At 26.2% G+C, this 13,656-nt stretch overlaps 1 protein-coding gene across 1 annotated transcript in view; it reads right to left on the bottom strand.

Moving 5' to 3' along the window:
• Positions 1-12,695, bottom strand: part of LOC135926741 (putative uncharacterized protein DDB_G0282133) — a 68,118-nt gene extending 55,423 nt beyond the window's left edge. Inside the window, exon 1 of the mRNA XM_065462671.1 lies at positions 12,588-12,695. Within this exon, the coding sequence (XP_065318743.1) occupies positions 12,588-12,695 (108 nt within the window). The remainder of the gene's footprint in view (positions 1-12,587) is intronic.
• Positions 12,696-13,656: the final 961 nt, after the last annotated feature.

The following is a 13,656-nucleotide window of genomic DNA, read 5'->3' as shown; positions in this document are numbered from 1 at the left end:
AAAAATTTTATACTAAGGTGTGTAATAAAAAAAAAATTTCATTTTATTTATTTTATTTGTAGAGTATAGCAAAAAAAATTTATTTTAAACAAATAAACAGGTAAATTTTCAAAAAATTTGCGATTTAATAATTTAAAATTTTTTTTCCTTTTAGATTTAAATGGGCCAATATAATTATATATTAAAATGAACGTTGTTCCTATTATTTTATTTAGATTTTACACAAACAAATATACCGCCTTAAAATTTAATTTTAAATAAATGGTTAATTTTTAAGAAAATCGAAAATTTGTTTTTATTAAGAAAGTTGCAAAAATAAATGAAAGATTGGGAGACATTAAGATTAGAGATATGCAATGTCCGACCCGGTGCCATTAATAGACCGGACCTGACTGTAGGGAAAAAGTAATGATGTCTGGCACGCTTAATAGGAAATAGAAAATTTTTCCAAAGTCAAATTTTGTTAAAATATTATATTTTATTTTGTTTATAATTTTAATGATTAAATGACCCTGCTGCTGTTTTCATTCATTCATTAATTCAATTTTCTTTTCCTATATTTAGCGTTCATTGTTTTAATTATAAAATCATGGAAATGAACCTAATCATTACTGATTATTATTCCATAGGATATATTTCTGGATTTTAAAAAGGTGAGTCGAGCCAGGCTAAAAAAAATGGGAACCGGGCCGATCAAAACTAAATCTCAACAGGATTGGACCTAAATATTTTGCAATTTGCAGACCTCTAATTAATACCAGTTCAAATTTTGATTTTTTTTGTATTAGCTATCACCTTAACTGTAGTGTTGTTAAAATAGATAGCTACACATGACTAGTTACATTTTAGATAAAATTTAAACTCTAGCAACTTACATTTGAGTGTAAATTAAATTTAACTAAAAAATTTAACCGAAAAATAACTTTAATGGTTTTATATTTTTAATAAATAAAAAATAAAATTTTTGAAAAAAAACTATTAATCTACAAATGTACCTTTCTGTTAGTGGTCGATTTTTAAAAACGGCCAGATTATGATCAGAGCCAAAATAATATTATGTAAGCCTCGCGATTTAGAAAATTTTTTTAATATCGACCCAAATCGGGCCGTTTAACAACACTACTTTCTGTACTTCATTGCTCCTTTTTTTAAAAATTAAAATATCACATAATTTATTCTAATTTAAAGCCTTCTTTTGGTAAATTTTTTTTAGCGGTAAACTTATACTTCTTACATTGTTCAATTTTTTTTTAAATTATAAAATCTGACACGTTTTATTTATAAAATTTTATTCCTATTATTTAAATTCTCTCATAATAATTTTTATTATATTTCTTTTCTTTCTCTAAAAAAAACCTTCCAAAATTTGATTTAATAAAAAAAGAAAAAAATTTATATAATTTTAAGAAAGAAAGAATAAATTTTTTTTAAAAATAAAAACTTAGAAAACCTCTATCATCACAGATATAATCTAAACTTTAGCAAAAATATTTCAGGTCAATTTTTTTTGCTAATTATCTGTTTAAACTAAATATGGACAGGAGTGAGCCCCCCTCCTTATATTTAATAAGTCTCAATAAGGTTTATGACACAATTTCAATTCTTCTATAGCACAAATATAGATTACGGTAGAATTTAAAAAAGATAGAAGGGAGGGGTATTTGCATCAAAGTTGTTTAAAATATTTTTAAAATATCTATAAGTTTATCAGATTCATGGTAGAAAATAAACCGATATTCTAATCTCTTTATGTTACATTCAATGACATAATAATACTACACAGACTAACAATTCATTCATTAAATGCGTATCAATATATATAGCTAATAGTGAAATTTTGGTTTTTCGATATAAATAATTTATAGTAAAACTTTATGTAAACTTTAAGAAGAAAAATATTCAAAAATTTTAATAGATTTATAAATTCTTATAAAACAATAATGGTGTCACCAGCAGTTGCATTCAACGGTACATTTTAATGACTGAATCATAGCCTGCATAAGTATTCCATGCCAGTATTTAAATCATAAATAGGCAAAACCCGACCCGCGAGTCGAGTAAGGACTAGGTCAAGCAAAAAATTTAACATGACAGACAATGTGCATAAATTTTTTCGCGCCGGGCCGCATTTATACATAAAATAATAGGTAGGTCCTCACAAATCTCTTAATTTTTGTAAAATATTATTAGGTCAGATAGGGCATTAAAATTTTGATATATTTTTCTGAATTCCAAGCTATTTTCTTTTATTTTGATCAATATTATTGGATATAAATTACAATTTGCCTATTTCTTTGTATTTTAAGACTGTATAACTAAAATACTAAGTCTATAAATATAATAGTAAACTCGCAAAAATATTTGACAATTTATTTATGATATAATCATATCAAGCATATTTGATAAATAGATAGACATAGAAGACAGAAAAAAGAGCCTTAAAATTGACATTTGGGAAAAATTTAAATATAGGTATTAAAATGTGGCCGGAAACTTCGTACAAAAAAATTAAACGGAAAGGGGCGGACTTTTCGTAAAACTTTAAAGGGCTAAGCCTGACTTTTCGAAATTTTTACGGGCCGGCTCAAGCAAATTTAAAAAAGACTCCCTTAAACTTTGCATCACTCTTTAGAAGTGAAAATTAAACAAATTTAATAGTAAATGATCTCAGAAATCATTTCTCTTTAGGAAAATATTCTAAAAACTTACAATACGATTTTTAGTTTCTAATTTGTGAGTAATAATATATAAGTATGTTCATTTATTTAATTTATTTTTTATTTGAAAAATAATCTGTGTTGGCTTCTCTTCTAGATCCAAGATATTATGTCAAAGTCTATAATAGAAAATTATTCAGCATCGGAATTTATTAACATCTTCGTATAGAGTGGTAATGTTAGGGTAATAAATATAACCATTGAGAATCAAGAGGAAATATTTAATTCAAATTATTTAACAAAATTAGCAACTAAACATTCAATAATAAGTGCAAATTATGATTACACTATTGATTTAGAACAAGAATACCCTTCACAAGAATGGGTGCTCTAAATTACTGGAGAGAAAAGAGGATCGAACTTCTTAATCTTTTCACGTTATCTAAAAAAAATTTTTGTATTCCGGCAATAGCATATTAAGTGAAAGAGTTTTCTCTACCACTCAGTTGACGATTCAAGTAGACCATCATTATGCCTGGAAAATTTAAATAAAAACGATTTTGAATTTATAATGAGTTTTCTCAAAAAAAATCTAAAAATATGCCGAGATATCTGTAGTGTTTAATTTAATTTTTCTTAAAAAATTAATTAGCATTTAAAAAAATATATGTTATAAAAAATTTATAATGGTTCCTCGATTTACTCGATGGCGGCTAAAAATCGGCACGTCGCCGGCTATCGATTACATTTTTGAAACTTGCGCCGGTCGCCAATAGTGTCTAGGTGCACAGGTCTACATATACAACATTATAAACAAGTATATAATCAGTGGCGTAAAAAAATTTCCAATATTTTGTGCTTTATTAGTATCTAACCACTATAGTAGCCAGCATAAATGAAAAAAATATTAGTAACTAAATTTTGGCCAAATTTATGATTAATACGCGACTGAAAGCATTATTCTGAAAATTTTATCAATATTTAACCAATTGTAAATTAATTCAATCCAGGTGTAGAAAGAAGAAAATAATCGCCCCCCAAACCTCCCATTTTTATTATAACTCAATATATCTTATTCTATGTTAAAAATAATTATTTTAATAAAATTTTTGCATATAACATTTTGCAGAGAATTTCATTATAGATTTTATTTATTATTAAAATATTTTAGTATAAATAACAGCTTTTTATTTAACTATGTATTTATTTTTAAAATAAATTTAATATAGAAGTTCTATACAGATTATATTAAAATATTTTTTGTAAATAAATATATTTAAAAAAAATATGAGCAATTATTGTACGATTAAAAATCTATTTTAACAATCATAAAGGTCCGTGAAGTTGGCCCCACAATTTTTGATTTTCAATGGTTTATCAGTTGGTGTGATTAGTACCCGATTTATAACGATTTGTACCGTTTTAAGTTGGATTTGTACCATCACCGTTTTTGAGATATTCAAAGAACAAAATGGGGGGCCAACTTCACGACAGCCCCCCAACTTTTGAACTTAAAAATAAAAGGTGAATAGGTCGATAGAGAATGATTTGTACCGTTTTCAGTTCGATTTGTACCATCACCGTTTTCCAGCTATTGACAGTTGAAAATATGGGCCAAAAATAAAAAACACTCAAAATTTTTTTTTTTTTAAATTTTATAACGTACAAAGGTAGAGAATTTTTTTCTCTTCCTAATGATGCCTCAAATTAAGCTTAATCTTCATTATTTATTTCGGAAATCAAATTTTAAACCTTATATTTTAGCGTGAAGTTAGCCCCCCCCCCCCGATATTCAAAATTTGAGATTTTTCAAATTTTTAAAACGGGATTGATTTGTATCCGATTTGTACCGATTTGTACCGTTTTAAACTCGATTTGTACTATTACCGTTTTCCAGCTATTTACCGTTAAAGATATGGCACCAATAATAAAAAACACTCAACATTTATTTTTTTTTTAAATTTTTTAACGTACAACGGTAGAGAATTTTTTTCTCTTCCTAATGATAATTCAAATTAAGCTTTATCTTCATTATTTATTTCGGAAATCAAATTTTAAACCTTATATTTTAGCGTGAAGTTAGCCCCCCCCCACGATATAAAACAGGATTGATTTGTACCCGATTTGTACCGTTTCAAACTCGATTTGTACTATTACCGTTTTCCAGCTATTGACCGTTAAAGATATGGCGCCAAAAATAAAAAACACTCAAAATTTTTTTTATTTTATTTTTTAACGTAAAACGGTAGAGAATTTTTTTCTCTTCCTAATGATGCCTCAAATTAAACTCTATCTTCATTATTTATTTCGGAAATCAAATTTTAAACCTTATATTATAGCGTGAAGTTAGCCCCCCCCCCCCCCGATATTCAAAATTTGAGATTTTTCAAATTTTTAAAACGGGATTGATTTGTACCCGATATGTACCGATTTGTACCGTTTCAAACTTGATTTGTACTATTACCGTTTTCCAGCTATTGGCCGTTATAGATATGGCGCCAAGGTTTAAAATTTGATTTCCGAAATAAATAATAAAGATAAAGCATAATTTGAGGCAACATTAGGAAGAGAAAAAAATTCGCTACCGTTGTACGTTAAAAAAATTTTTTTTTTAAAATAAATTTAGAGTGTTTTTTTATTTTTGGCGCCATATCTTTAACGGTCAATAGCTGGAAAACGGTAATAGTACAAATCGAGTTTGAAACGGTACAAGTCGGGTATAAATCAATCCCGTTTTAAAAATTTGAAAAATCCCAAATTTTGAATATCCGGGGGGGGGGGGAGCTAACTTCACGCTATAATATAAGGTTTAAAATTTGATTTCCGAAATAAATAATGAAGATAAAGCTTAATTTGAGGCATCATTAGGAAGAGAAAAAATTTTCTACCGTTGTACGTTAAAAAACTTTAAAAGAAATAAATTTTGAGTGTTTTTTATTTTTGGCGCCATATTTTCAACGGTCAATAGCTGGAAAACGGTGATGGTACAAATCGAACTGAAAACGGTACAAATCGGGTACTAATCACACCAACTGATAAACCATTGAAAATCAAAAATTGTGGGGCCAACTTCACGGACCTCAATTATAATAGTAGTGTTGTTAAATTGCATAGACCATCTCTATTGTGTTTAGTCAAGCTTTTAGCCTAAAAAATTGAATTAAGCCTCTAAGTTGAGTCTAAATTTAAAGATTGATTCGAATATTTTTAAATAAAAACATGGCTGCACTGTTTTTTAGTTGACTAAATTTAGATAATTTAACAACACCACAAATGAGTGTATTAACAAAACAAAAATAATCTTATTAGAAGATCTGCAAAAGTAGGAAAATCGGGTTCGGGCTCGGTCGGGCCTAATATTTTTAAAAAAAATTTAGACACGGTTGGGTCGGGCCTTGGAAATTTTTTAAAATATATCTAAATATATATAACAATATGTTAAATTTTGATATGTAAAATAAAAATATTTGATTATATTTATAAAAATTATACGCCATATAACATATATCTTGTATTTTGAGTAATTAAAAAATGAATTTCTATATTTAAATAAATTCGGGCTGGGCAGTCAAAACTTTTTAATAAAAATTCGGGCAGGGTTAGGTCGGGCCTTGGAAATTTTTTAAAATATATCTAAATATATATAACAATATGTTAAATTTTGATATGTAAAATAAAAATATTTGATTATATTTATAAAAATTATACGCCATATAACATATATCTTGTATTTTGAGTAATTAAAAAATGAATTTCTATATTTAAATAAATTCGGGCTGGGCAGTCAAAACTTTTTAATAAAAATTCGGGCAGGGTTAGGTCGGGCCTTGGAAATTTTTTCAAATATATCTAAATATATATCAATAAATATGTTAAATATTTTTATATAAAATAAAAATATTTGATTATATTTATAAAAATTAGACGCCATATTATAACATATATCTTTTATTTTGAGTAATTATAAAAAGGAATTTCTATATTTAAATAAATTCGGGCTGGGCAGTCAAAACTTTTTAAAAAAAATTTCGGGTAGGGCTTTAAAAATTAGGCCCGATGCAGATCGCTAAATATTATTGTAAATGCAATATTTTTATTAAAAATAGTATAATATATAAATATTATGACTAAAAATTTATTTTTGAATATAGAAAATTATGACTAAGAACATATTATAATCATATAGCAATTTTATGATTTGAATTTATAAAGAGAAGTCTACTTTTCTCTGAGATTTGGCTAATTCATCTAGAATCAAATTTTTATCTTGAATAATCTCCTTATAAATATTTAATATTACGAATCCACTTAAACGGCTTTCACCGGTACTATTTCTTAAATAGGTTTTTAACCTTTTCAAAGTTGAAAAAGACCTTTCATTAGTGCAGATGCTAATCGATAAGGTAGCTAAAATAAAAGGCAATGTTTTGATATTAGGCAGGGAATCTAAAGTACAATTACACATGGAAAGGGCCTGTAAAGCATTCAAAGAGCACTTTATTTTGTCAAGATTTTTATACCAAAATTCGACATCACAAAGTAACTTATCATACGATCCTGATAATTCATCAGAATAAAACACTGAGATTTTCTTAATATTCTCTCGCGTTTCAAGTGTAATCAGAATCAACCGGCAAAAAAAAATAAAAGCTGTTTAAAAATATAATTGTGACTAATAATTTCTTTTAATTGAAATAAAAATGAATCAATAAGGGGAATAAAAATATTTATTTTATAAAAATCCTCAATCGTAGATGCATCAACATTTAAGCGATTGGACTATCTAGAAACTACTCTAGGTTTAAAATTTTTAATCCCAAACATATTAGATCACCTTTATTTTCTCGTTATATTTACCAAATTAAATGATTTATCTTTTATTTAAGAATTATAAAAATTTAATTAAAATTTTTAAAACTATCTAATTAGTTTAACAAAATAAATTTTATTATTAAATTTAGTAATATCTAATTTAACTATGCCAGAAAAAATTTACAATATATTTTTATTGTTATTTAATATTTTTACATATAATTTATATATTTTTTTAAACCATGCTATTATTTAAAATTTAAAATTCTTATTTGTTTTTTTAAATATATTTCAGTTTCATACCGTATATTTTATTTTTAAATTGAAAACATTTTTTAAATAAAATTATTCTCAATAAGAAAAAATTTTAAAAAAAAAAATTTAGGAGAAACCCCCCCCCCCCCCTTGTCTACGCCACTGTATATAATATTTTTGAAAGAGAATTAAAGTTAGCTTTTATATCTAACATTGAAAATTCGATTGTTTAGTTTTGTTTTTCCACTTAAACTTGACAGTTCCACAAATATCTAATGAAAGTATTATTGATTTTTTTATATAAACTTATTTTCACCCTAAATCTTTATTTTTACCCATCAAATCTTAGCTTTGTGTGACCATCTAAAAAAATTCCATTTCTCGTTTATATAATATAATATAAAAATAAATATTGTTATTTTTTATAAAGAAATATAATTTATTACACATTCATAGAATAATGAAATAAATACATTTATATTATTAGATAATAGTTTCATATTCATTATATTATCAGTATAAAGTTAAAATAGATTGTTTTTTTTTCACATTGTCCGTCCGTATATACTCTCAGTGTTCCTTCTATAAAAAATTATTTTTAAGAGCTATTATCTTTTTTATAATAAGATTAATATATAAGCTGTGATAACTATAAATTTTTACTTTGTAATAAAAAATTTATAATTAGGCTTTTTAAAAAAATACCCGGGCCGGGCTAATTTTTTCTAAAAAAATATCCGGTTATAAAAATTAAAAATAAATATAACATGGCCGGGTCCAGAAATATAAAATCCTGGTCTGGCCGAAAATTTTTTTAAAAAAAAAATTGGGCCGTGCAAATGAGCAATGATTTATCTGCAGGTCTCTGATTTTTAATTAATTTTAATATTTAGACTAAATTATTAATTTAAATTGTAAAACATTCTTATTTTAATTACTTCTAATTTTATAGTTATTATCTGTTGTTAACCATTTATATTAAATCATATGAAGTAACCAACTTAATTCTTAATAGGCTAAAATTTGACTCGAAAAATTACTTTCATAAAATATATTTTTTTAATAAAAAAATATCAGTAATACATAAAAATAAATTTAGACAAGGTTAAAAGCATACTATCAATTCAGTAAGTTAGATCCTCTAGTCAGCGGTAAACCCCAGTTAAATTTTTTAGGCAAAAATATTCAAACTTATAAATTGAATATCTTTTCCATATCTTTAACAGAATTTATTAAAATCCTGAATTTAAATTTTAGGATTTTATGACTATCACTTTGGTAAAATCTTAAATAAGACAATTTTCCCCAAATTCAAAGTAAATAGGTAACCGCTAATACTGGCACAAACTTCTTAAGCTTTATATCTACTACCTTCTTAATTAAAAGTAATTAAAACTATATCCGTTGAATTATCAGCAACATAAGATTTTCCATTTCATTTTTTAAAATAGTTTCGCTTTTAAAACGGGGTACATCATTAATTTATTTTATTTGCATCTCCTACCTATGATTTCTAGCAAATTTTGCTTAGGGTATAAATTTACCTACTTTATAAGAACGATTTTCAAGCTAATTTTTTAAAATTTCATTTTTTTAAAGAAGCACCAATAAAGCACGAAAGGCATATTAGAATTAAGTGCTTCCAATTGTTGAGCCACGGAGTTGATATAAAGATATCATATATAAAAAAAAATAGCTGGAAAATCAAAAATATAGAATAATAAAACTGACAACGATAATTGAAAATAGCGATTAAGTATAATCGTTTACAAATGTTAAACATCGAGATCGGACACCATGGAAATAAATGTATGAAGATCTTAAGGGCTAAACGAGTTTCTTATAAAGAAGAATATGAAAGAAAAAATATTGTTTATCAGTCATTCAAATCTTCTCCTTCACTCTCTTGATTTTCCGTTAATCAATTCTCATCAAAAAAAATTTGACCAAGCATAAATTATGTGGAGTATTTTATCATAATATAAATTCGAGCAAATAAAAAGTGAAACTTAATACATTTTTATAGTTTATTGATTTTTTCCTGTGTTTTTCTTCTCCCTCTTTTTTTAGGAAAATTTATTTTAGACACTTTTTATAAAAATATTTGGTTATTAAAAAATAAATTTAGATTTATTTAAGAAAAAAAGAAGTTAAAATACCATATACAATGCCCTCTATCACGGTGGGGGTATAATACAATAAATTCACTAGAATCGTATGGGGGGTCGGGTTGTATGAATCTTAGCATCATAATCATTTAAAGGACCCCCTCCTGCCCCACCCATCTCTAATTTTAAAAAACATATATTTAGCATTTTATATATAATTATAAATTTTTTAAATTGATGAAAATAATAAAATTTAATGAAAATTAGAAAACAAAGACATAGAGTATGACGCTATAGCAGTTAAAAAACAAAGCACCAGCCATGGGCTAAGGTAGATATTTTTTTGTCGTAATGAGATATGATAAGCATGGGAACAGGAAATACATTCTGACTTGCATATATTAGCCAAATGTGAATTTCAGAGACTTCTACCTTTAACTTTTATAATACTTTAAACTATTTTAATATTTGTTATAATTTTTAAATGGACTTTTCATATAAATTAAATAACACCCAAAAGTTTAAGGCAAAAATATATGAAATTCATAGGGAAGACCGTTAAATTTAATTTAAAAATCATCCTCAGTAAATGATGTAAAATTAAAAGATTCTGAATCACCCTAGATTCCATACCAACACGACGTAAATTATAAAATATGTTACAATTCAGATACAAAGCAATTATTAAAAAATCTATCAGCATCTTCAAATAATTGAATGTAACATTTATCCCCAACCTACAAAATATTTTTTACATTACCCTGAGCCTACTGTTACCCTCAAAGATTTGGACATTTTTACCTACCCCTCTTCCAGGTCATGTAGATACTGTATTCTATAAAAGATTAAAGATACATTAAATATTGATAAATATATATTTCAATAGTGTTTAGAGACAAGCAGAGAGGAAAATATTAATAAAAATAACGATTTCTATGAACCAATCATTATTATACGATAATTTTTATTAAGATTTTGACTTTAAATAAGTTATAAAATGGAAGTGTTTTATAAATACCGAAATGTTTTAATAATATGACTGAAACGGATTTTTTTTTTATAAAGGGATTAATGAAAAGACATGCATAAAAATGATATTAAAGATTTTGTTCTTGTTTAGTTAAACTTAAGTGCAAATAAATTAAATTTCAAACGATCCAAATATAAAGATGTCATTTACGTAATTGTCAATTCATCATGATAATATTTTTACATTATCTAGCTTCTAGTGGTAGAGAATTTGAAGATAAACTGAACCAACCATTCTTTTATTTTACCTTACCCTTAATTGTACTTATCTGGCTTTTCGAATTTATTAATTAAATAATTATGTATTAACAAACTCATTGGCACAGCCGAAAGGGTAATGAGCAAGATAAAAGTAATCGTTACGAGAATAAGAAAAGAAAAACAGCTGATTAAAAGTTAGCATAATTTTATAATTTTATGAGAGTGGGAAGATGTCTACCTTACAGAGAGAGGGATAGGACTGCTATATACAATATGTCGTAAGGATTTAGTAAATTCGGGTCTATACATTGACCTTTATTTTTAGCAAATTAAATGTACATAAGTTAAAAGTAGTTCAAATTTTCCTGCAAAATCTGAAATTTTTAGGGTAAGTACTTTATCCATGCCGAAATAAGATTTTAATCGGTCTTTAAAAATTAAAAAGGCATACTATTAATGATTTAGGTTTTACAAATTTGTTAAAAACCCAGATTTGTTAAACCTGTATGACATATACACTTTATCGAAATGGTTGATTAATTATAACGATATAGAGCTTTTTATATTTCCTTTCCTATTCACTAGATTTAATTTGAATGCCCAGGAGGTTACAGGCTTGAACTTAGCCGAAGAGATTTACTTCGACACTTTCATCTGAGTCTTGTTCTAAACTTCTTAAATATCATCAATTAAATTATCTGAATTTAAAAGAGAGTCATCTAGTTAGCCCCATAACCAAGTATTTTATTGGAGGGTGGGAAGGATTAAGATTAATGTATTTAATATATTTTAGATAGTCCCGGTCAGCGTATTTTTTCATGATATTTTGTTGATGTATGTTGCAGAGTTCCGCCACTTAAATCAAATTGATAATTTAGGCCTGAGCTATGAGGATCCCTTATCATCTCTATAGAGGGATCCACGTCTAATATCTAACTCGTTTCAAAAGAACTGAACTGACCCGCTGATCATATCAAAAAACAGAAACTAGCTGTGGTTTATACCAAGTGGTGGTATCATTTGCACGGCCAGTCAGCAGAATTTTTTTAATTTTTCTGGCCGAATTTTTAAAAAATATTACATTTATTTTTTTATAGCTAATTATGGCGATTTGAAATATTGAGTCTAAAATAATTTTCAGGCCGACCCGAGTATATTTTAAAAAAATTAAAATACGGCCCGGCCAACCGGTCTCTGGTTTATATTTAGATTGAGAAAACGGGAGCTTCCTGCTTCTAACTACAAAGTTAACCTGTGGTCTGAAAAAAAACTGTTGATCAAATAGAAAATATGGCCACCTAAAATTTATAATTAAAGAATGGGAAAAACAAAAATTAGGGTTAACTAAGGTAAACCCCTAATGAAGATTCAATTCAATTCAATTTATTTCATTTCAAGTCATTAATTATTTATACAAATAAAAAATATTGAAATTTAGAAATAATGGTAAGATAAAAAAAATTTACAAATTTTTTTTTTTTAAAACAAACTATACTGCTGATACTTTATATGATACATAATTTACCTTTTTATATTTGGCTATAGTTTTAGCCTTAGAATTTTCGCATTCGTTAAAATTTTGAGTTTTGGATTTAGGAGTTGCCGATGATGATTGTAAAGAATGTCGTATCATTTTAGAAAGGTATGTCATAATATAATGTAAATTTATCGTGTAATAGATAAATTAAATTACTAATTTTTAAATTAAACAAAAATAAAATATAAAGAGGACGAATTAAAATTTAAAAATCCAAAAAAAATAAATACATTTAATATAGGAAAATTCGGGGAAAAAAAATCGATGTTGTAAATGTCATGTTGTTATAATTATATTATTTTTTTTGTATTTCAAAATTAAAGTTATATTTTTTTTGTTTTATAAAATATAATTAATATTGAATTAGTATGCAGTGTAACCATCAGCATGACCCGGCCAGATGCGGTGCGTGGAGAAAAGGGGTTTTCGGCCTGGAGTATAATAATTTTAGTCCAGCCCAAAATATTTTACTCGAATTACCTGGCCCAGCTCTATTTTTAATTTTGAATCCGACCAGGCCCTTACTTATTTTTTTGTCAATCTATTATCTTTTTCTTCTTTAAATTACAGGAAAATTTACACAAGTTGCCAGGCCCCGAAATTTTTGCGCCGTGATATCTTCGAGCCACACACATCTCCAATGTAGTATCAGTATAACCTGCTTATAAATTTCCGTTTTTAGGGCTGAGAATTTTTATATAACCTAACAATTTTTCTTGGTTTTTAAAAGTTTTCTTATGTGATAAATTTCTGGACCATGAGAAAAATTTGAACCGTAATATTTTATTTTTGAATAGTTTATTATTCCATATAAATATATTTTATAAATTAAATTATTATATGATAAATTTTGCTTTTAAAAATTATTTGCGAAATTATTAACACGGTGTTTTCTAGTATGATTTAGGGTCATTATTTTATTTGATATCATGTCAATTTATCATGAAAATTTTGGCGCATAATTTTTGAAAACATTATATTTGCAACACTCGATTTTTGGCTTTGCCATCTTTTAACATCATGCACTAGAACGCTCTGGCATGACCGTAGCCTTATT

The sequence above is a fragment of the Gordionus sp. m RMFG-2023 genome, chromosome 3, assembly GCF_954871325.1.
Source record: "Gordionus sp. m RMFG-2023 chromosome 3, tfGorSpeb1-WG-v2, whole genome shotgun sequence".
Taxonomy (NCBI): Eukaryota; Metazoa; Nematomorpha; class Gordioida; order Chordodea; family Parachordodidae; genus Gordionus; species Gordionus sp. m RMFG-2023.
Note: the sequence above shows the minus strand (reverse complement) of the source record. Positions and strands in the feature narration are given on the sequence as shown.